This window comes from Geotrypetes seraphini, chromosome 1 (assembly GCF_902459505.1).
Source record: "Geotrypetes seraphini chromosome 1, aGeoSer1.1, whole genome shotgun sequence".
NCBI lineage: Eukaryota > Metazoa > Chordata > Amphibia > Gymnophiona > Dermophiidae > Geotrypetes > Geotrypetes seraphini.
The window spans coordinates 312,835,877-312,863,294 of NC_047084.1; the positions used below are offsets into that span (position 1 = coordinate 312,835,877).

The 27,418-nt window shown below is 43.4% G+C and overlaps 1 protein-coding gene across 1 annotated transcript in view; it reads left to right on the forward strand.

Moving 5' to 3' along the window:
• Positions 1-27,418, forward strand: part of COL25A1 (collagen type XXV alpha 1 chain) — a 405,886-nt gene that overhangs the window by 12,056 nt on the left and 366,412 nt on the right. The window contains exons 3-4 of the mRNA XM_033960097.1: positions 17,913-18,168; positions 18,426-18,548. Coding sequence (XP_033815988.1) covers positions 17,913-18,168; positions 18,426-18,548 — 379 coding nt within the window. The remainder of the gene's footprint in view (positions 1-17,912; positions 18,169-18,425; positions 18,549-27,418) is intronic.

A 27,418-nucleotide genomic window follows, 5' to 3' on the forward strand; every position in this document is an offset into this window, starting at 1 on the left:
GCTGTGCTTACCCTCCACTACCCGGGATAGCGAAACCTCGCTTATCGCGGGTTCCCCCCAAGTGCTGTAGCTGCGGCCTATATGCTACCCACTGCATGGGTATGCAAAGGTACTGATAACTTTTCGTACTGAATCGCCTCAGTGTAATGAACATGGATATGCAAAGGTACTGGTAACTTTTTGTACTGAATCGCCTCAGTGTAATGAAATATACGCAACCCACTGCACGGGTACAGCGCTACAACTATATATGCCAAGGTACGGGTAACTTCATCAACTGATATTTGCAAAACTTCATCAACTGATATTTGCCGAGGTCCAGCTAACTTCATTGTCTCAGCTTACTCAAGTTATATATGCAACCCACCATATATATATGGCCCTGTACTGATGAGCCTAGCCAATGTAGGAGCCTAGCCAATGTACCGAGGAGCACATGCTATGTACTGATAAGCCTAGCCAATGTAGAGCACATGCGATGTGCTGATAAGCGTTGCAAATGTACCAAGGAGCACATGCAATGTGCTGATAAGCATTGCCAATGTACCGAGGAGCACATGCAATGTGCTGATAAGCGTTGTCAATGTACCGGTGGCCGTGGAAGCCCATGCTGTTAGAGCCGCTGATGTTGTATATTGCTGATATTGTGCTGCAGTAAGCCTCTGCTGTTGTATATTGATGATATTGTGCTGCCGTAGAAGCTGCCGCTGCAGTTGAGGCCGTGGAAGCCTCTGCTGTAATAAGCCAATGTAGAGCATTTGCGATGTGCTGCTGCCGTAGAAGCTGCCGCTGCCGTTGAGGCCGTGGAAGCCTCCTCTGCTGTAATAAGCCAATGTAGAGCATTTGCGATGTGCTGATAAGCGTTGCCAAAGTACCGAGGAGCACATGCAATGTGCTGATAGGCGTTGCCAATGTACCGGTGGCCGTGGAAGCCCCTGCTGTTAGAGCCGCTGATGTTGTATATTGCTGATATTGTGCTGCCGTAGAAGCTGGCGCTGCAGTTGAGGCCGTGGAAGCCTCTGCTGTGCCTCTGCTGTTGTATATTGCTGATATTGTGCTGCCGTAGAAGCTGCCGCTGCAGTTGAGGCCGTGGAAGCCTCTGCTGTTGTATATTGCTGATATTGTGCTGCCGTAGAAGCTGCCGCCGCAGTTGAGGCCGTGGAAGCCTCTGCTGTTATAAGCCAATGTAGAGCATTTGCGATGTGCTGATAAGCGTTGCCAATGTAACGAGGAGCACGTGCAATGTGCTGATAAGCGTTGCTGATGTACCGAGGAGAACATGCAATGTGCTGATAAGCGTTGCCACTGTACAGCGGAGCACATGCAATGTGCTGATGTAACGAGGAGCACATGCAATGTGCTGATAAGCGTTGCCAATGTACCGAGGAGCACCTGTAATGTGCTGATAAGCGTTGCCAATGTACCGAGGAGCACATGCCATGTGCTGATAAGCGTTGCCACTGTACAGAGGAGCACGTGCAATGTGCTGATGTACCGAGGAGCACATGCAATGTGCTGATAAGCGTTGCTGATGTACCGCGGAGCACATGCAATGTGCTGATAAGCGTTGCCAATGTACCGAGAAGCACATGCCATGTGCTGATAAGCGTTGCTGCTGTACAGAGGAGCACATGCAATGTGCTGATGTACCGAGGAGCACATGCAATGTGCTGATAAGCCTAGCCAATGTACAGAGGAGCGTATCCAATGCACAGAGGAGCCTATGCGATGTACTGATAAGCCTAGCACATGCAATGCGCTGATAAGCCTAGCCAATGTACAGAGGAGCGTATCCCATGTACTGATAAGCCTAGCCAATGTACAGAGGAGTATATCTAATGTACCGATACAGAGGAGCACATCCCATGCACTGATAAGCCTAGCCAATGTACAGAGGAGCACCTGCAATGTGCTGATAAGCCTAGCCAATGTACAGAGGAGCATATCCAATGTACCGATACAGAGGAGCACATCCAATGTACTGATAAGCTTAGCCAATGTACAGAGGAGCACATGCAATGTGCTGATAAGCCTAGCCAATGTACAGAGGAGCACATGCAATGTGCTGATAAGCCCAGCCAATGTACAGAGGAGCATATCCAATGTACTGATAGAGGAGCATATACCGAGGAGTATATCCAATGTACTGATACCGAGGAGCACATGCAATGTGGCCTAGCCAATGTACAGAGGAGCATATCCAATGTATTGATAAGCCTAGCCAATGTACGGGGGAGCGTATCCAATGTGCTGCCTACCTAATGTACAGGGGAGCCTAGAAAATGTACAGAGGAGTATATCTAATGTACTGATGAGCCTAGCGATGTACAGAGGATCCAGAGTACAATGTACTGATAAGCCTAGCCAATGTACCGAGGAGCATATCCCATGTACTGATGAGCCTAGCCAATGTACAGAGGAGCATATCCAATGTACTGATGAACCTAGCCAATGTACAGAGGAGCATATCCCATATACTGATGAACTTAGCCAATGTATAGAGGAGCATTCAATGTACGGATAAGTCTAGTAGCCTATCCAATGTACTGATAAGCCTAGGCAATGTACCGATGAGCATGTACTGATATCCCCTGTACTGATAAGCTTCGCCAATGCACAAGGGCGCATAACCAATGTACTGATGAGCCTAGCGATGTAAAATATCTGGATCAGTGTGTAGATATCAAACTAATTATCCCATATTCCCCATAATCCAGGCATGTGAGACCAGTAATATAGTAGGTCCTAATATGTGTGAATATATTAAAATGATTTGTGAATTTATATTAATTTATTGTTGTGTTATACACCCCAATGTAAGGGCCGATAAAGCCATGTCCCTTCATGTATCGGACTTACCTCCCAGATGCTGTCTCTGAGCTCTCGAATGAAGCCAGTGTTGTACAGTAGTATGTCTCGAATCCATGAATCGAAGTCTAAGGGCAGGACCTGTGAACCGAAGTTCCCGCCGAGTGGATGCTGCCCCAATCTCGGGAGATCCTATCCTAGGCTAAGCAATTGGACGATCTCATTTGCCCCTCTAGCTTAGTGGGGTTAAAATCGCGGGCGGTGCTGAGCTCTAGCTGAGATGTGCGGCCGTAGAAACCGCGGTGGTAGCGCCTCTTTGGTGCTGGTGGCTTCTTCGGCACGGCGGCATGGATCGTGACTTGTGCTGTCGAGAAATACTTATAGAATGATACAGTAAGTACCGGCCTAAGGAGAGTGGAAACATGATTGTATATCAGCATGTCATGTCAAAGGAAAACAGAGCGGCCTCCAACTAGTGTCTTCCTTGTTTTATGAGGTAAAGTTATATAGCAGAAAATTAATAAGGAAAACACAGTACATATGTAGGTTGTCGGCAGTCAGTTGTTCCCTATTGCAAGTTATAGTTAAATTATCGGCAATAAGAAATTTATCAATAAGATAATTCCCGGAAATAAGAAAGTTATAGTTAAAGAAAATTCATTGAATGAAGAAATGTGATGAGTCCAGTGTCATCGCTGTCTCATTAATTGGAATAACAGGAAGGGTAAATGCTTTTAATATTTCTCACCCCAAGGATAAGACTTATCGGATCATTAGATTAGCTGATTGGATAGATGGGAAGACTAGAAATAACCCGTGAAGCATAACTTCCTCATCTAGCACAGCCCTGAAGGCAAGGTCTTATATTTTGCCCAGCGCATTGCAGCAGAGAAGTAGACTCAGTAGAAGTAGGAGTAGGAAGTGATCAGGCAGAGTACGGTACAGGGATTCAAACAGGGATTGGACGGATTCCTGAGGGATAAAGGGATCGTGGGATACTGAGAGAGATGCTGGGATGTAACACAGGTATAGAAAGCTAACCAGGTAATAAGTATAGAAACCCAACAGGTCGTACATGTGCAAGACCGGAGGGTTAGGACTACGATGGGAAGATAGGACTTAAATGAGAAACCAAGGTGGCAAGGGAGCCCCTTCTGGTGATGCAGACAGGTCGTGACCTGTTTGGGCCACCGCGGGAGCGGACTGTCGGGCAGGATGGACCTATGGTCTGACCCGGCGGAGGCACTGCTTATGTTCTTATGTTCTTATGACTCAGGGGAATCACCGAATGCAGGGAATTGTCAAGCTAATTAAATTTGTTGATCCCTCCACTTGCTATGGAAGGGGTCGGAACAACGTTTTCCCCACGGCAGCCGGGGCTGTCCCTAAAGAAACAGCAGCAATGGCCGTGCCGAGATCTGTGGCCGCGGCTGGCGGCCTCCCGGGTGCCCAGAGCGGTCAACCGCCATCTGCCTCGTCGGACACAGGCAGGCAGATATGCAAAAGTACTTTTCTATAGTTAAAAGAAAATTAGGACAAGTTCCTGGAGGAACAGCTCATGGCTGCTACTGAGACCGACATGGAGAAACCTGGGATTTGGCAGCACGGAATACTGTCACCATTTGGGTGCCCTCCAGATACTTGTGACCCAGATAGACCACTGTGGAAACAGGACTCCAGGCTAAATGGATCATTGGTCCGACCCTGTATGGCCACTTTCATGTTCCCACTCTGAAAGTGTACCCGCCACTGAACCTGGTCCTTGGGACGTATATCCAGGCATATGCATAGATATGAGTTTCTTAAATTATGCCGACACATTCTCTAGTACAGAGGGGCAGCTGAATGCTGTGGACTTTAAATCAAGGTGCCAGGGTTAAAATTCAAATTAACTCTTATTTTGTAACTATGAGTTCCAAGAAGAGAAATATATATAAAATGAATCTGAATGTACTCGCTTCGGTGCAGGTAACTAATATATTAAGGTTCAGTAGGTATTTGCTGTTTATGTACTGTGCACAATAAAATTATTATTTATTTATTTATTTATATTTATTTATTTAATTTTTTTTTTTTTTTTTTTTGGTGTACTTTCCTCTCCTGCGTCCTCTCTCCGGCAGGTGCACACCGGAGTGTCTCGGACCGGCGTCGGCCTCCCCACGGGACTCCGGTGCAGCTGCCGGATGGGGGAGTCCTGGCGGAGAGGTAGCCGGGCCGCCGCACACGCGGCCAGGGGGCGCGCCGCCCTGGAGCGCCGGCCAGACTCAGTCGGTGCCGAGGGCCGCCAGCCCCAACGCGGCCCGCGGCCCAGGAGGAGGGGAGTCGCCGGCCCCGAGCGCCGGCGCCCCGGAGCGCCGGTCGGAGGCGGCCAGCGCCGCGAGCCGCCGCCCCAACGCGGCGCGCGGCCTAGGAGGAGGGGAGTCGTTGGCCTTTAGCGCCGGCGCCCCGGTCGGAGGCGGTCGGCGCCGAGAGCCGCCTGCCCCAACGCGGCCCGCGGCCCAGGAGGAGGGGAGTCGTTGGCATTCAGCGCCGGCGCCCCGGAGCGCCGGTCGGAGGCGGTCGGCGCCGGTGCCGCTTGCCCCAACGTGGCCCGCGGCCCAGGAGGAGGGTAGTCGTTGGCCTTTAGCACCGGCGCCCCGGTCGGAGGCGGTCGGCGCCGCGAGCCGCCTGCCCCAACGCGGCCCGCGGCCCAGGAGGAGGGGAGTCGCTGGCCCTGAGCGCCGGTCGCTGGCCGTCGGCGCCGCCGGCCCCGACGCGGCCCGCGGCTGGGGATTGGAGTCGATGTCCCAGCTCGGCCGGTGCATCCGCCCTCCCCGTCCGCTCGGCGCGCGGGAGGCCGGGCGGCGCCCCGCACTCGGACGCCCGGACCTCAGAAAGGCAGGAGAGAGAGCAGCAAAGGTGGCCCAGTGCGGCCGCAGGCTGCCATGCTGCCTGGTTCGGGTGTGAGCTGCGCGCCGCTCCGTAGGGGTGAGTGCATGCCGGGAGCGGATCGAGCCGGCAATGCACGTGAGGAGACAAACCTGGAAATTAGGAGACACGTTGCCATGGTCTCCCGCGATCTCCCTTCCGCTCCCCATGGATAGAGGACTACTCCTTGCCGCGTGTGCAGCGGCCCCAAGTCTCGGACACTGTAGTCGGAGACACCCAAAGGACGCCCTGCCAGCCTCCCGCTTCGCGGGAGCGCTCCAGCCAGGTGAGAGACAAATCTATTATTGCAGTGGGTGAGCGGAAGGGAAGCCGCGTCCGCCTCATGTGAAGCCGGATCGAAAGGGGCGACCTCCCCTCCGCTCACCCTAATCTATCCTACCCCCTTTCCCCCCCCCCCTGCACCTAGCCGATTGGCCCCCAAGGCTTCGGCCGATTTGTCATCGCTCCTCCCTATGTGGTTCGGAGCTTGTTCTAACTCAACAGAATTAAAGCCTGGTAGAGTTGAAGCCTGGTGGCTATTTGGCAACTTCCCTAAAACATTGATAGGTAAATTATTTTATGGTTGCCTGTAACCTCAGAGTTTCTGTTTACATGGCCAACAGGAAGATGCTGGATTGGGGAGCTAGGGCTGACTGAAAGCCAGATGTTAAAGTACCTGCTTATATTTCCAGAATACTGTAAATGCTACTCTGTTCGATATGTTATATCATTTTGCTGTGCATTAATTTATGTGTGTGTGTGTGTGATATTCTGAGGGCTGTTCTTGATTTTTTTTGTGTGTATCTTGATATGTTTTGTGCATGAATAATTAGAACTAAAATTAGACTAAAATATCCCTGGTGCTGAGCTGATGTTTGGCTTTCTGTGTGCAAAGCAGAACCCAGCAAGCCTCATAAGTTGTACTTTTATTGATGTTCTTTCAATCAAAATAAAAGGGGGGGGGGGGAAAAACCCCAAACCAATATAAGCTTAAAGGGCCGGATTCTGTAAACGGTGCCTAAATTGTCAGCGTCTACACAAATGGACACTTAGGCACAAATTCACACTTAGGCACTGTTTTAAGAATCATGGCTAACAACGTCCATGAAAAAACTTAGATGCCTGCAATTTAGACCAGTGTTTTACTGGCCTACATTGCAGGCATCTAGATTTTTTAGTGAATTGCGCCTAATGGCGCCTAAATCCCATTCTGCCCCTAACCACACCCACTTAAGCATAAGGCGCCATTTAGGCATCCTGCTGTCGATGCCTTCTGGTGTCTACTTTTTTAAACAAGTTTTAAACGATGTGGTCAATTACCGTGCCACTTAAAGCCAATTAAACCAATTAAGTTAAGCAGCGGTAGGGCGCCTATCGCCACCTAACTTACTGTGCTGTTTATAGAATTTGGACCAAAATGTTGGTTTGCAATGCTTTAGGCCCATGAAATTGCATAAAATCATCTCGCTGCTTTGAGCGGGGAGATGCAGGAAAGAAAATTAAGGCTGCGGGGTTGGGGATGAAAATGTGGGAATGATGAGGGGATGGGGGGTGAGTCTTTTTCCCCGCATCACTCTCTAGCAGGTTGGGGTTGCTGCTCGTGCCTGGAACATTAAAGAGGTACAGGGAAGGGAAGGGGAGCATGCGCAGCAGTGGGGGGTGGGGAAAAAGGGGGGCAGAGAGGAGGAAGGGGAAAATGCTTGAGTACCTGAATAAATTCATGTAAACCGTTCTAAGCTCCCCTGGGAGAATGGTATAGAAAATTGAATAAATAAAAAAATAAAGTAAAATAAAAAAGGGTCAAGAAAGGTTTGTAAGTTTCATGGCTCCACATCATTCTCCTCCTGGTTGGGCTGAGAACTTTTCAGCGGCCCCTCATACATTACACTCTTACAGCCCGTGATCCAAGTTGGTGAACTGTGACCGTTACACAAGGTCACACACTTCACTTAGCAAGTGATCGTAACAGCGAACCGCCAACCACCATGGCTGAACGTCATGCTGCTTTCATTTCTGTGACTTTGTGATTAATTAACGATGACAATTCAAGCTCCATTCAGGGACTACTTGATATTTTAATAATCACTTCAGCTATTGCTTGAATAGCTGTGACCAGCTAATGGTTGCTCTTTTTCATATTACACTCATACAGAAGTAAGGATGATTCCCAGAATTCCATTATTAAATACTTGAGCTGCAGCCAGCTTACTACATATGTTGAATGTTACAAATTAATCAGCAAATTCTTCCTTGACATAGTTAATATTAATGTTAAATTATAAATGCATATAGTTCTTGACACAGGCCACTAGTGGCTTATTTTGCATATCTTTTTGAATTAAGGAAACAGGGATAATTTTGGTATCCTTCTGTTTTATCTTTTTTTTTTTTTTTGAGAATTCTGAGACTTGATCCATTTTCCAAAGCAGCTTCTGTAAGCTGCAGCATTTTCCACAGAATAAACTGACCCTTATGTGCTGCGGTCCAGGGAATAAACCGTAGTTCATGCGTAGATATTTAGCACCTGTTCAGGGGGAAGCGCTGACAAGCGGGTGACATGTGAGCAACTATACAGAGTTGCTGTTGCATGAAATAGTGCTGTGGAGTTGGCACAGCATGTTGTGCCATTTTTATAAGCTTCAAACAAATAGATTTGACCCCAACAAGATGCTTCACCTAGATGAAATCCATCAGTTTCTGCTAGGAGATACAAGCTGACATGTGCAAGGCAACTTGCCAAAATACGGGCAGGCTTTGGATATTTTCGATAAAAATCATGGTGTTAGTTATTAGTGTGTCCTTAAAGTGGCAAGATATGCGAACAAAAAAATTAAAATTCAGGCTACTGGAGAACTGTGTTTTTCTTAGGGTCTCCTGCCATGCTGATAAGTTACTCTGTAATATATAATTAAACATGTGGGGTTAATATTAAACAGTGATGGAAAATGCTTTTAATTGCTGGTGGTGTTATTCCCAGATATTCAATGCTGGGCCATGTGTGGGCAGTGGCATACCAAGGATGGGGTGGGGGTGGGAGCAGTCCGCTCTGGGTGCAGGGAGCTTGGGGGTCCTGGAGTGGTCACGGGTCTGTGGTCCCCCCTGCACACAGCCATCAGCCGCTGGCCCTCACCCCCACTGACGTCAACTTCCTGTTCTGGGGCAGGGGACCAGGAAAGCCAACGGCTGCGCGCAGTCAGCCCGTGACCCATTCACGTACCTTCCTACTGCCTGGAGGAAGGGGGTGCTCCAGCCAGAAGAGGGGGTGCTCTACCTTGGGTATCTGTATCCACTGTACCCACTGTATCTGGGTATATGCAGCTGGCTATATTTTATGCAACTAAGTGTGATATTCAGCACTTAACCACATAAGAGACACTGCAAAAAGATATCCACAGATATCTGGGTCATAGACCTTGACCTAATATAGGCCCTCTTTTACCAAACCACAGTAGAGGTTTCTACTGCAGCCCGGAGCACTAAATGCTTTGACATTGCTCTGACGCTCATGGGGCGGGGGAGATTGTTTGACAGGGAACAGACATTAGAACATTTAGTAGATCATATTTAAAGCATCTATACATGGAAATTCCAGCATTTACATATGCACATGTGTACACAGCAATTTCAGAAGGCCATTATTTCTACATGTTGATGCTCAAGGAAATGCAGAGATTTAAAGGACATTTCAAATACTCTTCTCCAGGGTCAAGGTGATAAACAACAAAGAATCCGTTTAAACAATCGAGATTTAAAGGAAGCATTGGTTTGGGTGTGTTTTGGGCAGACTAAAAAATTATATGCGTGGCTCTCACTTTATAATAGGAACTAAAAATATTTCCAAGAAACATGCAAGAGCCAGCTACCTGATTGTTTGAATCTGGGATGTCCACTCCCAATGAATGAGGGGACAATAATGCAAACCTCACCCCAACTCTTCAATGCGGCTCCTTAATTAATGCCTCTTGTATATAAATACAAAACGCTCTTATGAGTGCAAGCTGAGGTGTGTGACCTTAGGCACTAGTAACCATTAACCATCCCAGATGACAGAATATATGAGTATCATGTACCTCATTTGTAAGAACATAAGAGCATAAGAGTTGCTATATTGGGACAGACAGAAGGTCCATCAAGCCCAGTACCCTGTTTTCAACAGTAGCCAATGCAGGTTACAAGTACCTGGCAAGATCCTAAAAGAGTAAAACACATTTTATGCTGTTTATCTTAGAAATAAGCTGTGGATTTTCCCAAGTCCATCTTAATAATGGCTTGTGGACTTTTCCTTTAGGAAATGAGCCAAGCCTTTTTTAAACCCTGTTAAGCTAACAGCTTTCACCTCAATCTCCAGCAATGAATTCCACAGTTTGATTGCAATTTGAATGAAGAAATTTTTTTCTCTGGTTTGTTTTAAATCTACTACATAGTAGCTTCATCGCATGCCACAGGCTCTAGTATTTTTGGAAACAGTAAACAAGTGATTCACATCTACCTGTTCCACTGCACTCAATATTTTATAAACCTTCTCCAGGCTGAAAATACTGTACTACTCATTAGTCATGTACCCTCTTTACAGACATGCAAGTTCATCCTGTGCTTTCTGTTCAATGCTGTTTTATATATGGGTGCCAAGTTAAAGTACCTATTAAGGCTATGTTAAATACTTGTATATATTGCCTAATATGCCTTCATTGCAGCTGCAGACATGTGCACCAATCTTAATTCCCCTCCCCTTTACAAAAAGCATAGCGCAGTTTTTAGTGCCAGCAGTGGTGGTAATAGCTCAGATGCTCATAGGAACTCTATGAGTGCTGGAGCTGTTACTGCCAGAGCCAGCACTAAAAACCACGCTACACTTTTGTAAATGAGGAGGTGGGGGGGGGGGGTTAGAGTTGCTGTAAAGGGTCATACCAATATTTTTCTACTATGCATGTAAATTAGAGTATTTTATAATTTACATGCAGACTTGGGTGTTCCACTCATACTCCAACCCTCTACCCAGAGGCATACTACATGCCATCATATCAAAGCATGTACTTTTTTGCTGATCAGTCATTAAAAGGTCGTTTATCAGCCAATAAGAGGTCATTTATATACCTACTATATGTGGAAAAGCAGAGACTTAGAGGGGGATATGATAGAAACTTCTAAGATCATGAAGGGTATAGCGAAAGTAGAGAGGGACAGATTCTTCAGACTGGCGGGGGCAACAAGAACTAGAGGGCACTCTAAAAAATTGAAGGGAGATAGGTTCAGAACAAATGCCAGGAAGTTCTTCTTCACTCAGAGGGTGGTGGACACCTGGAATGCGCTTCCAGAGGAGGTGGTAGAGCAGAGTATGACTTTGGGTTTCAAAAAGGGACTGGACGAGTTCCTGAAGGAAAAGGGGATCCAGGGATACAATTAGAGGATTACTATACAGGTACAAAATGCTCTAGAGTAATAGATCACTACAGGTCATTGACCTGGGGGGCCACCTCAGGAGCGGACTGCTGAGCATGATAGACCTATGGTCTGACTCGGCAGAGGCAATGCATATATACAGGACACTAAATGAATAGGGAATATATGATTTAGGTAAAGGATCACTTACAGGTCATGGACCTGGGGGGCCATCGCGGGAGCGGACTGCTGGGCACGATGGACCCCTGGTCTGACCCGGCAGAGGCAATGCTTATGTTCTTATATTATTTCGCCTATACCTAGATGGATCACAACAAAAACAATTTGGCAGATAAACTGGTGAATTACTGAAAGGGAATAAACTCAGAAGTAATCTCAGAAAATACTTTTTAATAGAAAGGGTGGTGAATGCATGGAATGGCATCCTGGTGGAAGACTAATGTGTTTATACACTCAAGAAAGCTTGGGACAAGGTATATTGGATCTTTAAGGGAGCAGAAGAGATAGTAGATGGCATGGACAGGCAGACTAGATAAGCCATATGATCTTTACCTGCTTCCATTTTTCTATGTTTCTCTCATTGTGAGATAATCTTGTAAAAGCAGTTAGCTTAGCAGGGTTTAAGAAAAGATTTGGATATTTCCCTAAAAGAAAAATCCATAAGACATTGTTGGATTTGGAAAAAACATTGCTTATTTCTAGGATAAGCGGCATAAAATCTGTTTTACTTTTTTGGGATCCTGCCAGGTACTTTTGATCTGGATTGGCCACTGCTGGAAATAGAATACTGGGCTTGATGGAACTTTGGTCTGTCCCATTATGGTAATGGTTATGTTCTTATGTAATGCACAAGTACACATGCAAATTATAGAATAGTGATCTACAGAGGGGTTCCAGGGGAGATCTGGGAAATTACAGGCCAGTAAGCCTGACCTCAGTGCCAGGCAAAATAGAGGGAACAATTATTAAAAAAAAAAAAAAAATTGTGGAGCATGTAGACCAGCTGTCTCAAACATGTGGCCCATGGGCCGCATGCGGCCCCCCCCGGGACTATTTTGTGGCCCGTAATCTGTCCTCTCCACTTCACAAGTTTTCCGATTGTGGAGAGGACAATCGCGTATAGACCGCGACTGCTGTAATTGGACTTGCAGAAGTCTCTCTGGAGGGAATGTCGGCAAATGGCTCGCGGCTCGCCTAAAGGAGGGGTCCCCAATCTGCTTCCCTTCCCATCTCACTGCCCTCCCCAAAGCCACCACAATCAGGGAACAGGCCAGCACCGAGGTCTTAGCTCTCCCTGCTTATCTTCCCCAGCTAAGAGCCAACCAATTCTCGCCACTCGATGTCAATTCTAACGTCGGGGAGGAAGTTCCGGGCCAGCCAATCACTGCCTGGCTGGCCCAGAACTTCCTCTCCGACGTTAGAATTGACGTCGGGTGGTGAGAATTGGTCGGCCCCGCGCTGGGGAAGATAAGCAGGGAGAGCTAAGACCTCGGCGCTGGCCTATTCCCCGATTGCGGTGGGGGCGGCCTGTTCCCCAATGGTGATGGCTTGGTGGAGGGCAGGGAGAAATAAAGAAAGAAAGGGGGGACAGAGAGACAGAAAGAAAGGGAGACGGGACACAGACAGAAAGGGGCATGGAGAGAGAAAGACAGAAAGAAAGGGCGGGCATGGAGACAGAAAAAAAGAAAGAAAGGGGGCACGGAGAGAGAGAGAAAGACAGACATATAGAAAGAAAGGGGGCATGGAGAGAGAGAGAAAGAAAGAAGGGGGCAGGGTGAAAGAAATAAAAAGTTTGGGGAGGGAAGGAGACAGATGCCAGACCAGGGGAAATGAAGGAAGGAAGGAAGGAGGGAGGGAGAGAAAGGAAAGAAATATATCAGACCATGGAAATAGGGACGGAAGAAGAGAGAGATAGAAGGGAAGATAAGACATGGAAATGTAGATTTTGAAATATTAAGTTAATGCCAAAGATGGATACAAGGCAGAAAGTGAAGACGGAGAGAAAAACAGTCAAAGGACAAGAAGGCCCTGGAAACATAGTTAAAAGCACAGAAAAATAAAGTCACCAGCCAACAAAGGTAGGGAAAATGATTTTATTTTCAATATAGTGATTGAAATGTGTCAGTTTTGAGAAAGGAAAGATATTAAACTTTAAATGTGAGGGCTGCAGAAAAAATAGGGTACTTGGAGGGCCGCAGAAAAAATAGTTAATGACAATTTTGCATAAGGTAAAACTCTTTATAGTTTATAAATCTTTCCTTTAACTGTTAAAGGAAAGATTTATAAACTATAAAGAGTTTTACCTCATGCAAAGTTATCATTTCTTTAATAAGACATTAAATATTTTTTTCTGCAGCCCTCCAAGTACATACAAATCCAAAATGTGGCCCCACTAAGGGTTTGCGTTTGAGACCACTGATGTAGACAAACATGATTTAATGGGACAGAGTCAGTATGGGTTCAGTCGAGGGAGGTCTTGCCTCACCAATTTGCTTGACTTCTTTGAAGGTGTGAATAAACATGTGGATAAAGGCAAACCGGTTGATGTAATGTATCTAGATTTACAGAAAGCTTTTGACAAAGTTCCTCATGAGAGGTTCCTGAGAAAATTAAAGAGTCATGGGATAGGAGGCAATGTTGAATGGTGGATTAAGAATTGGTTATTGGACAGAAAAGAAAAGGTAGGGTTAAATGGCCATTTTTCTCAATGGAGGAGGGTAAATAGTGGTGTGCCGCGGGAATCTGGAAATTGGAACTGAGTGAGGCAATTAAATTTACAGATGACAAAGTTGTTAAAATGCATGCGGACTGTGAAAAACTGCAGAAAGACCTTAAGAAATTGGAAGATTGGGCATCCAAATAGCAGATGAAATTTAATATGGACAAATGCATAGTTACTGGATGCTAGGGTCCACCTTGGGGGGCCACTCTCAAGAAAAAGATCTGGGTGTCATTGTGGACAACACGCTGAAACCTTCTGCCCAATGTGCGGTGGCGGCCAAGAAAGCAAACAAGATGCTAGGAATTATTAGAAGAGGGATGGCAAACAAGACTAAGAATGTTATAATGCTTCTGTATCGCTCAATGGTGCGACCTCACCTTGAGTATTGCATTCAGTTCTGATCTCCTTATCTCAAAAAAGATATAGTGGCACTAGAAAAGGTTCAAAGCAAAGCAACCAAGATGATAAAGGGGATGAAACTCCTCTCGTATGAGGAAAGTCTAAAGAGGTTAGGGCTCTTCGGCTTGGAAAAGAGACAGCTGAGAGGAGATATGATTGAAGTCTAAAAAATCCTAAGTGGTGTAGAATGGGTACAAGTGAATCGATTTTTTACTCCATCAAAAATTACAAAGACTAGGGGAAACTCAATGAAGTTACAGAATAATACTTTAAAACCAATAGGAAGAAATATTTTTTCACTCAGAGAATAGTTAAGTTGGATGTGATAAGATTGGTTAATGTAGCTGGTTTAAAAAAGGTTTGGAGAGGAAGCTTTTCAAAACCCAAAGTGCCGGGTTTTGAAAAGCCGTCTGGACCCCCAGACATGTCTTCGAAAAGGAGAACATATCTGAGGAAATCTGGATGTCTGGTAATCCTAATTATTCCCTTTGTACTTTCCTACCTGAGCCGCGTGTATACTGTAGATTCACCCTTTTGGTCCTGTTTCTCTGTCATAATTAGATTGTTTGCTCATTTGAGCAGAGACTGTCTCTTGCGTGTTTAATGTACAGTGTTGCATGCATCGAGTAGTGATATAGAATTAATAAATACGTGGTAGTAATAGTAGTAGTAGAATTATCCTCATTCTAAGGAAGGAATGTGGGAGAAACTGTACCTGAGAGCACAAAAGAAAACAAACAAAGCTATCACAGTGGAAACCCAAATGGAGTAGGGTTTATGTATTTCCAGTGCAATGAACCTATTACAGAAACACCTAAAAAGGTCAGTAACAAGAAACTTCGCTGGCTGTGGTCATTGTGGTACCGATCAAGGTGACAATACCTTTCATTTGAGGTTTAAAGGCTTCGCATTAATTCAGCTTCTTTGTACGGAAACATATTATTTGGACTTGGATTAGGTCCTCAAGGTTTTTATGTGGATCATTTTATTTCTATGTGGATTGCTTACATTGACTTGTGGAACTTTTAAATTTTCAATAAAGTCCATCTCAGGAACATCGTCATTCCACAGTGTTTATTGGTTTCTCTTGGATTTTCTTCTCTGTGGCTATCTCAGGGTCTATTTCTTTGTTTTGGTTACTGGTTAGACACACAAAGCTAAGATTTCAGTGCATGCACATCTCCTCCTTATTTATCTGATAACCCACCATTTCACTATACAGTAAAACCTTGGATTGCAAGTAACTTGGTTTGCAAATGTTTTGCAAGACAAGCAAAGCATTTTATTAAATTTTAACTTGATAAACAAGCAATGTCTTGCAATATAAGTACATATAGTATACACACATCACAATTGAGCCGGTGATTCTTCTCTCTCTGACGCTGCGGGAGTGTAGTGACTGTTCTAAACGAGCGAGGTCTTGCAATACGAGTACATACAGTATTTTGTTTTAAACTTTTTGGGTACGAGTGTTTTGGATGACAAGGATGGTTTTGGAATGAATTATGCTCGCAAACCAGGTTTTACTGTACTAGGAATAAAAGTGGCATACAATATAAAATCAAATAAGAAAAAAAGAAAGGAACAACATCAATTAACAGGGAAGACCCATCCCAAAAGCCCAAAAGTTAATGGTTTAATTAATTAATTGATTAATTAATGTAATTTTAAAAACACTTATAGTCCGCTTAAAACCTAAGCAGATTACAGCCACGCATACAAAATTCACTAAAACTCTAGTATATACAATAAACAATAACATAACATCAGCATTATTCACCCATCAGATGTTACTCTCTTTTGAACATCTAATGAAATGCTTCTACAAATAAATATGTATGTAAGTGCTGTATGTTGTTTATCATCCTTAACTGCACAATTAAACTATTCCAAAATTTCACCCCAGCCATCTAAAGAAAGATTGTGTGCTTACCTCGATAATCTTCTTTCTTTTAGATGTGTCTAGTAGTCTCGAATGATAGAGTTATGCACCTGAACCAGCAGTTTGCCTGCAGACTGATATCTTAAAAAAAAAAATAAATTTTTTTATTTATCAATTTTATACAATATTCCCAAGCATAACATCTTGTACAGTAAGATTATAATAAAACTAAGAGGTGACAAAAAATATAGTATAGAAGATATTAATATCTTAACATCTCCTTATAAGAACAATCTCTAGTCCACAATTGATTTATGATCCAAGACTTCAATAGAGTGACAAATAACAATCTAGAAAGATCAATATAATCTTAATCTTAAGAAAATCTAAGTGACTGAAGTCGCGGGGAGTAATTAAACATGAATCTCAGTTGTTACTTCCATTATTTCACCTTTCTTAAGACGTTTCAAAGCTACAAATTTAGTTAGGTGTGTCGGATCAAAGAAGACATATTTATCTGAACCATAATGAACAATACATTTACAAGGAAATCTAAGGAAAAATTTTCCTCCTACTGAAATTACTCCAGATTTTAATAACAGGAACTGCTTTCTCCGTTTTTGAGTCTCTTTGGTGACATCCGGAAAGATCAGTACTTTCTGACCCAGAAACTCTTTAGTTCTATTTTTAAAGAACATCTTCATTATCCAGTTCTTATCTGGCATCAATGCAACAGTTACCAACAATGTCGCCAGTTTAACTAATTCACTTATTGAACTTTCCAGTAATGTAGTAATATCCAATTGTGGTTCCTGTTGTCCCTTGTTAGTCAATTGCTGGTCCAATTTTCTATCAGGCAAGTAAAATACTTGTGTGAATGGTGGAATTAGTTCTGAAACTGAAAAAATCTCCCCAAAATATTTTTTTAACATTTCCCTGGGGGACATAGAAGAAACCCTAGGGAAATTTAGGAACCACAAATTATTGGCATCTGCAGACTGATATCACTCATCTTTCAACCTCGCTTCCTTCCCAGTAGGCTTGCTCTTGCCCCCTCAGTTTGTACAAAAGCAGTCGAGAACCACTGTAATGTAAGACATCATCGGTAGGAGGGCAATAGGAAGAACTTCCCAATACCAGACTTCTATTCTGCTCTGAAACAAGTATAACATTATCAAAATTATACATAACTGCATGCAAACGACACTAACATTTATGGAGCTCACAGTTACTCGCATGCCCTGCTAAAAAGCAGAAACAGACTTGATACCCCTTTTATTTTTTTTCAGCTTAGCCGAGAGATAAGAACTTTTTCACAGTCAGACACAGACTGAAATTGAGATCAAAGGCAGGTGAAGCTAGGGTTGCCAGATTTGCCAATGATCAGTGCCCATTAAGCCTATTACTCAATAGAAAGCAGATGCCATAGTAGAATCCAGGCAAACCTGAGATATCAGCTGGAGAAAGGGGTGATCGTTCTGCAATGAATGCTGAGTCCTAACTAGGATGGAGGATTATCAGTGAAGAGAGATAAACTTGAACACTATTATACAACACTTTATTAGTCTATGCGAGAATCTTAAATTGGATCTGGTAAGAGATAGGCAGTGATGTTGAATCAACAAGGGTGTTATGTGGTCATATTTTCTATAGAAATCTAACATCTGTATCTTGAACAGCCTGCAGGCATTTCAGCAGATAAAGAGGGGTCCTGTAATAGACAATATTGCAGTAGTACAATTGTGATATGCTCCAAACACTCAAGCATCCAATGTCTTCTTGATGCTGTTCAAGTCCTTGCAACAAGACCTCACGCTGCACTGGGTCTGTGATGATGCCAGTGTCAGCTATCAGTTTAACACCTCGCTTGGCTGTGTCGTTAACGACCTTCACTATGTTGACAAACTGTTCTGCAGTATGGAAGGTGGTTAACGACACAGCCGAGCGAGGTGTTAAACTGATAACTGACTTTGCCACTGGCATCACCACAGACTCAGTGCAGCGTGAGGCCTTGTTGCAGAAAGTGAACAGCATTGCAGGCTTTATCCTGGTGATCTCAAGAAGACATTGAATACTTGGGTGTTTGGAACGCCATTGGTAGATGACTACACCAAAGTGTACGTGTTTCGCTATTAGTGAAGTGTGGTATTCTGTTATTTTCCACAATAAAGTGCAGATATTGAAGGTCATTTATCGCTTTGAGCGACCCCAGGATGGGCTTTAAAATTTTTTTAAAAAAATTATTTTCTGATCAAGCCCAATCAGATTCCTGCGAAAAACTTCAATGTGCATTTTTTCCTGCTTTAGGTTTTTCTGGACAACTGGACAGATACTGAAAAGACCCTGAAGAGTCATTTTGTGCATCAGAAGCTAAAATGCTTGTACGTTAAACCAGTTCGAATTGGTTTAGCGACGAGCGTTAAAGGCACAGTAAGTTTAGAGCATCGGGGCCTTAGAAAACAAACATTTTTCAGCAGGAATGGGATATCTCAGAGGACAGAATTGATAAGCAGCATGACCATGATATGTCAGTTGTATCACAGAGAAGGACAGGATAAAGTTGAAGATAGTAGCTCTAGCATGAGATACTAGCTATGTAAAGGAGGTAAGAGTAGGCAAATTAAATAAAAACTAGGGATTATCAGAGAAAAGGGGAGAGGGGGAAGATACTGTTAATGTCAGCAAGATTTGTTGGTGAATGTATTTCCTGCACGTCACAATATAAGCCAGGGTCTTAAATTTAATAACTTTGTATGACTGAGTCTCCAGTTCAATCTTTTGAGAAGCTTAAGGTAAATTCTGCAGCCCATAAATTCTCTGTTCGGTAGAGCTTTAATCTATTACAGTGCCTTTCACCTTCCATCATCATCTTTTGCTTCAGATCTTGATATTATATCTCCTGTAGTAATGAGTGTGATTTGTATGGCATGCTGCATTTTGTACAATGAAGATACCAGGAACATTAAACCCGAGCTCTTAAACTTCTAGTATTAGCTGCTAAATGATGATGCTGTGAGTTAACGAGCACAGAATTTCTGCTTTTCTTTGGATGTAGACTGTTCTCAGAAACCTGTCTGTTACCTGTAATTTTGTACTCCTACATCAAGATAAGACTTGTCCACATACTCATTTTCTCGATGGTCAGTTACGGATGTGAAAGCTGGACACTACAGAAACAAGACAGAAATAAGACTGACTCATTTGAGCTTTGGTGCCGGAGAAGGATTTTAGGCATGCCTTGGACCGCCAGAAGTACTAACAAATCGATTCTGGAAGAGATCAAACTGGCTATGTCATTTGTAGCCCAAATGATGAAGTTACGACTATCTTATTTTGGTCACACCATCAGAAGAGAGAGATCACTGGAGAAGGACATCATGTTTGGGAAGATCAAAGGAACCAGGTGAAGAGGGTGGTTGAACACATTGAAAATAACCATGGGAAGGACCTTTCCGGACTAGCAGAAAACCGATTTCCTTTTAGATCCACTATTCATCAAGTCGCTAGGACTCTAGCATGAGTCGATGGCACCTAACGACAACAACAACATCAGGATAAACATTAACCTAGTCTACAGGGAGAATGAGCTAAGTCCAACCCCAGAACCAAGCATGAGTACTGATTCAGACTAGTTACGCACACAGGGAAGGCAGTTCCCTAAGTGGATATCCAATTTTAGGGATCCTAATGCTACACTGGAGTGGCCTAGTGGTTAGAGCTGCTGCCTCAGAACCCTGAGATTGTGGGTTCAATCCCTGTGCTTGGGTTACCAGATGTCCAGATTTACCCAGACATTTCCTCTTTTTGAAGGACTGTCCGAGTGTCCAGAAGGGTTTTCAAAACACGGTAGTTTGTTCAGGTTTTGAAAACCTTGTCTCTTCGGGGCCGTCTGGAGGGTCTCTGCGCCTGCATGGATGCGACACGATGACATCGTACACATGCACGCATGTGTACGATGTCATCATGTCACATCTGCACAAGCGTAGAGACCCTCCAGAAGCAGCTCTGAACAGACGACATTTGTGTAAGTTTGTGGTTGGTGGGTGGATCGGGGCAGGACTGTGTACAGAATGGGGTGGGGCTGCAGGTGGAACGGGACAGGTAGGAGCAGCTCCTTGTGACCCTGTGCAAGTCACTTAACACTCCATTGTCCCAGTTAGAATACTACCATAACCCAGCATCAGCGCACCTTATCTGCCTGCAGTTAACTGCAGTTGTGTAAATGTGGCAAGGACACTTGCAACCTGCACCATTCTATAAATTGCACACATAAGTGACAGCACTTCCAATGCCCCTCCCATTGCTGCTCCCATTTGAATGCCTCCTTGCATTTGCACTCAATGCCACTATCATGTGACTGCAGAATGGCACTTAGACATTTTGCTGCTACTAATGCACGTAAGTGTACACTTACTCGTGAAAGTGCTGGTATTCCATGCATTTATGTGCACGAGTGGCATGTAAAAGTGTCTGCCCAGTTGTAGAACTGCCCTCATTGTTGCATGGTTCATTTCTGTTAAGCAGAAGAGGATAAAGGGCTCCATTCAGCAAGGCACCAATAAAAAAACATGTGCCAAGCGCTATTTTATAAATGGCGCTTAAGTTGAGCGCTGCTTATAGAACAGAGCATAGCACTGGGATCCCTGAACCCTGTTACAAATTCTCGTGCCTTTATTAGGCATGGATCCCCCAATTTCGATAGTGTGCACATCTGTAGTGACACCCCTGACATGCCCATGCTCCTCTTATAGCCACACCCCTTTTCATTTGAACTCTAAAGGATGTATATGCATTTCGTTATAGAATAACTCTTATCAAGATTAATGTTTAAATCCAAATTGTTACCAATTAGCAATTGTTACCACCGCTTTCCGAGATTCACACTGGCTCCCAGTACAAGCACGCGTACAATACAAATTCTACTGCACCCTATTCAAAGCCCTAAATGGAAACGGACCAAGCTATCTGAGCAACCGCCTAATCAGGAAAAATACATTCAGACCAAGGAGAACTCATGAACACTTTACTCACCCTCCAATCAAAGGTATACAAAGCAAAAAAATATACAACAGACTATTAGCCACCAGAGCAGTGAAACTCGACCGCCACCTCTCCAATCTGCTGACTATGACGCCCAACTACAAAACATTCAGGAAAGAACTTGAAACTTTTCCATTCAAGAAATTTGTCAAATGATCTAACTAAACCTGATCAACCCTCCACAGATCCCGACACATAATACATCTATTAACCATGTAATCTCCCTGGGAATGCCCAGGCCAACTCTTGTTGTAAACTGCCGAGAACTGAAAGGTATTGGCGGGATAGAAAACATCAATGTAATGTAATTGATAGCGCCTTATTGGCGCTAATAGGCTCATCAGTCAATTAAATTGTGCACACAAATTGGGCATGTGCCCAAATTTGCACTTGCAATTTATAGTGCTATTTATAGAATTCTCCTGAAAATATATACAGTAGCTGTAATGGTAGGTGTTATAGAATGGCAATTAACCAAACAAGTTAAAACTGATGCATTTTTATTGGACTAACAAAATGCATTTTATATTTTTATTTATTGAGACTTAGCTCACATCTTTTCATTGATTTCACAAGATGAAATACATCCAGGTACAAATATTTCTGTCACTAACTTTCAAGGATATCTTGACTTAGGGCCTCTTCTATTAAACTCCACTAGCAGTTTGTAGCGCGGTGAGCCACGCTGAATGGCCCGCGCTGCTCCCGACGCTCATAGAGTTCCATTCAGCGCGGCTCTCTGTGCTAAAAACTGCTAGTGCAGTTTAATAGAAGAGGGGGTTAGTGTAATAAAAATACTTTACCCACAACTTTGGGCATGTTTAAGCTGACTAACATGGCAGCCACAATATTTTGTACTACAAAATGGAACCCATTTATAAGCCAGAGAAAACAGCCCACACTGAGCAATACTTTACAAAATGGATGCTAAATAAAATATATTCTAGAATATTCCATATTCTAATAATGGTAGTTTTCTGCCCACAAATCTTCAGTAAGAACATAAGAATAGCCTTACTGGGTCAGACCAATGATCCATCTTCCCCCATGTCTGTCTCAACAGCAGACTATGGACTTTTCCTCCAAGAAATTGCCCAAACCTTTCTTCAATCCAGCTATATTAACCGCTCTTACCACAACCTCTAGCAACGCATTCCAGAGCTTAACTATTGTCTGAGTGAAAATATATTTTTTCCTATTGGTTTTAAAAGTATTTCCTTGTAACTTCATCGAGGGTCACTTTGTAATTCCTGAGAGACTGAAAAATTATTCCACTTTACTTGCTCAACACCACTCAGGATTATGTAACTTCAGTCATATCTCCCCTCAGCTTTCTCTTTTCCAAACTGAAGAGCCACAACCTCTTTCCTCATATGAGAGGAGCTCCATTCCCTTTATCATCTTTGTCGCTCTTCTTTGAACTTTTTCAAGCACCACTATATCTTTCTTGAGATAAGAAGAACAGAACTGAGTGCAAAACTCAAGGTGAGGTCGCACCATGGAGCGATACAGAGGCATTATAATATTCTTAGTCTTGTTAATCATCCCTTTTAAAAATAATTCCTAGCATCTTGTTTGCTTTTTTTTAGCCGCCGCCACACGTTGGATGGAAATTTTCTGCATTTTGACTACAATGACACCCAGATCTTTTTCTTGGCTGCTGACCCCCAAGATGGACCTTAGCATCTGATACTGATGGTGTTGGATGCAGACTGAAACTGTACTCATATTTGTTTTTTGGGTTGGACTTGGCTCGTTCTCTTTTTAGAGGCTGAGCCAGAGTTTTCTGCCCAGTGAACTCTGTATACAAAGTGTGATGTGCCTGGCACCAATAGCTGTGCACTTTTCATTTTTTTTTGTGAGGTTTCTGCTGAGGTGCTAAAACTTATAAAGTGAGCTCTGCATCAGAGTAGGAGGATGAACCAGGCAGTCTATGGAGATAGGGTTGAAAAAGGGAGAAAGGTTGAAGAGAGAAAAGAGGAGGGTAAAAACTGGTTGGGCTCCAGAGGGAATGGAATAGCAACAAGTTGGGATGGGAAGAAATAGGGGGGAGGGGGGAGGGGAGAAGGAACAAAAGTGGACTAAGCTGGAGGAAGAGAGAGAGAGAGAGAGAGCGAGCAAGAAACATAAATACAAAAAAGACAACATAACTCCTTAACCTACCAAGCTTCTAAAAAGTGGAACTCACTACCCACAGGGGTCCATACAAACCAAAATACTCCTTGTTCCACTAAAAACCAGGCTCTTGAAATGACCTTAAGTAAGAACAAAATTGACCCAAACTAGAACAATATAATCATGATCTCAAAATAGACATCAATTACACCACATCTGCATCCCAAACTAAAAGTAAGCCTGCCCCCATAATGATATTCCACTGTTAATGCTTACAGAGACCACAATGGTATCTGCATTGACTGATATAGTGCTATTCACCACTGACTGATATCGATACTCCTACACGGTTTATTGTTAGTACACCATAAATGGGCTCATAATGCATTTTGAATTACTATTGTAACCCACCCGATCATTATAAATAATGGTTGTTTACTATAGTTGTTTACTGTATGTTTGATTACTTTTGTAACCCACCTCGAACTCCGCTCAGGAGGATTTGGCGGGATATAGGACTATAAATAACATAGCATAACATAATTAGAAGTATAAGTAAGGGAAAATGAATGTCGTTCTGCTAGATATATTCCTACTGAAGGACATCTCTTATTTAGGAGGAAGAAGTAATTATAACAATATGTTTCTAATTTGACTGAACAGACAAACCAGATAATGGACTCCCAAAGAGACCAAAAGCCATAATTTAGTTCACAGGAGGATTCTTTCTGTGAGGCAGATATTCATCATAACTAGGGTAAATGGATTCCTTCATCCGGGAAGGACAGCCCAGGAGAGACACGACCTTCTTGCAAGGATTCTGTTTTAAAACTGCTGCTCAGTCCTCTAGAGAGCCATGGCCAGAAAACTTTTCATGGAAACCCATAATGGATATGATTTTTTTTTTTCTTGAGTTCTAGTTTAAGGCATTGCTAATTATAATGTATTAAATATGGAAAAACTTCCTTAATGTATTTCCATCACACACAGTAGCCATAACAATAATGGAATTGTTTCATAGAAACATGATGGCAGATAAAGGCCAAATGGCCCATCCAGTCTGCCCATCCGCAGTAACCATTATTTCTTCCTCTCTGTAAGAGATCCCAAGTGCCTATCCCATGCTTTCTTGAATTCAGACACAGTCTCTGTATCCACCACTTCTTCCGGGAGTCTGTTCCACGCATCTACCACCCTTTCTGTAAAAAAGTATTTCCTTAGATTACTCCTGAGCCAATCACCTCTTAACTTCATCCTATGCCCTCACATTCCAGAGCTTCCTTTCAAATGAAAGAGACTCGACTCATGAGCATTTACGCCACGTAGGTATTTAAACATATCTATCATATCTTCCCTCTCCTGCCTGTCCTCCAAAGTATACTTTACAGATTGAGATCTTTAAGTCTGTCCTCATATGCCTTATGACGAAGACCATACACCATTTTAGTAACCTTCCTCTGGACTGAATCCATCCTTTTTATATCTTCTTGAAGGTGTTGTCTCCAGAATTGTTTACAATATTCTAAATGAGGTCTCACCAGAATCTTATACAGGGGCATCAGTACCTTCTTTTTCCTACTGAAGGAAATTACCAACTTGAGCTACTGGTAAGACATGTTATTTTACCGTTAACTCCAACTATTAATATCTACTGTAGGTCTCATTGCATATAATAGGACCTGTGCAAAAATAGAACAAGTTAATGGTAAAATGACATGTCGTCATAATATTCCACATTGATAATTGTGCTCCTAAACGAAGCTAACATCATCACCATGATCGTAATGTGTACTGTATAGTGCTACCAGATGTATGCAGTATTTTACAGCAACATATGCTAGCCAGCTGTTGCTCCTCAGAGCCGTTGCTCCACAGACAAAATAAACAAGAGGTTTAGTGTGATCAGAGAAATGAATTGAAAAACACTAAATCGGGTGGGTTATAGGTGGGATTAATCAAGGAAAAGGCAGGGGAGTGAAGGCAGGAAAGAGGGAGGACCATCAGGGATGTTGAGCTTTGTGCTTGTCCCTTTAAAAGATGGTGGGGCCAGGATGGAGCTTGTAAAATGCTGCATATATCCTGTGCTACTGAGGCTGGGAGCATACAGTGTAATTAGCCAGGTCTGTGCACTTTTCCACACCATGAAATGGCGGTCTTTCACTACCCTTTAGTGAAGAGGGGCTTCGGTATTTAGCTTAGGTCAGAGCTGGTTCTGCATTCTTAAGGTTCCTTATTTTCCATCTATAAGCTCAGTTTGAAAATGCTACAGCTTAATTAGCACCTACAAATTTCATGGCTTGTTTGGAATCGGAACCATGCAAGTTAGAAGCTTGATTTTGAAAATCAGCTCAACCTTCTGCTTGGTAGAAAATAACACTGCACCAAGTTCCATACACTTAAGCTGACAGTTGACTTCAGTAAGGCCAAGGTATAATTTCTGATTGCTAATGAGGCAGTTTGAGGAAGACCTGGTTTGAATTTCAGTTTTAGGGGAAGACATTTTACTATGGTCTGAGCCATCAGGTCAGGGGTATAAGAAAGGAAAGGCTTAATTATAGCGGCTTTGTAGAGAAAGAAACAGCAGGTTTTGGCAGTCTGTTGGATATGTGAAGAGAAGGAAAGATAAGTTAAAGATGACCCCATGGTTGTGAGCTGATAAGACCTTTCCTTCTCAGTTAAATCACTTTGAATATTGACCCCAATATATGTAGCTGTCAGGATGGGTAGAAGCAGATGCTGTAAATGTTTCCTTCACTTGCTATCCCCCCAACCCACCCCTCCCCAATATGTGTGCACTACTACTACTATTTATTATTTCTGTAGCGCTGAAAGGTGTACGCAGCGCTGTACATTTTAACACAAAATAGACAGTCCCTGCTCAGAAGAGCTTACAATCTAATTCAGACAGGACATTTCAGGGTTGGGGAGATTATAGTGGGTATAGGTATCTGACAGCAGTGAGCGGGAGTTAAGAGTCTGTTGACATGTAGTTCACAGGAGCTTACATTCCACTGTCAGAACGCTTTGAATCATCAGAGCACACAAGCTTCTCCACCGATATCAAGATGGGTGTCCCAAAAGGAGGATGCTTGCCAAACGTAGCAGTTATAATCATTGCATCCTTGTTATGTGCTTCACAATGTTTGATCATATCAATGAATGTTAAAATAGAAACATGACAGATACAGTTCAAAATGGCCCATCCAGTCTGTCCATTCACCACCTCCTCTTCTCCCTAACAGATCTCATGTGCTCGTTCCATGCTTTCATGACGTCAGACACAGTCTGTTTCCACCACCTCTACTGGAAGACTATTTCAAGCATTTACCACCTTTTCTATAAAAAAGTATTTCCTTAGATTACACTTGAGCCTATCACCTTTTCAAAGATAAAATAAAACACCATACAGATACATGTATATCAGCTGTCTCAAATTTGCAGCCCACAGGCCACATGCGGCCCCCCAGGTACTATTCTGCAGTCCCCGATCTGGATGCGATGATCGAGAGTCGGCTCCCTTGCTGCGGTCCTTTTTCTATTCAAAGCCGTGGGTGGCGGCTCCTCATGCGATCTTTAATAAGACATTAACTATTTTTTCTGCAGCCCTCCAAGTAGTTACAAAGCTAAAATCCAGATATATAATGTCAACTGGGTCACCTTTGTCTACCTGCCTGTTTATTCCTTCGAAGAAGTGCAGTAAGTTTGTCAAGCAACATCTTCCTTTGCTGAAGCCGTGCTTGCTGGTCCTCATCAGATTGTATCCATCAAGGTGATCAAAGATGCAATCCTTATCAGCATCTCTACCAACTTTCTCGGTACCGAAGTCAGATTCACTGGTCTGTAGTTTCCCAGATCTCCCCTCGAACCTTTCTTGAAGTTCGGCGTAACATTCACCACTTTCCAGCCTTCCAGAATTCTTCCTGATTTGATCGACAGATTGGCTATTAGTTGAAGCAGTTCAGTTATAACCCCTTTCAGTTCCTTGATTACCCTCAGGTGGATGCTGTCCAGTCCTGGGGATTTATCGTTTTTAAGCCTATCAATCTGCCTGCATACCTCTTCTAGACTGACCGTCGACCCTCTCAGTTTCCCATCTTCGTTTCTTGTGTATAGCCTGTCAGCTTCTGGTATATTGGAGATATTCT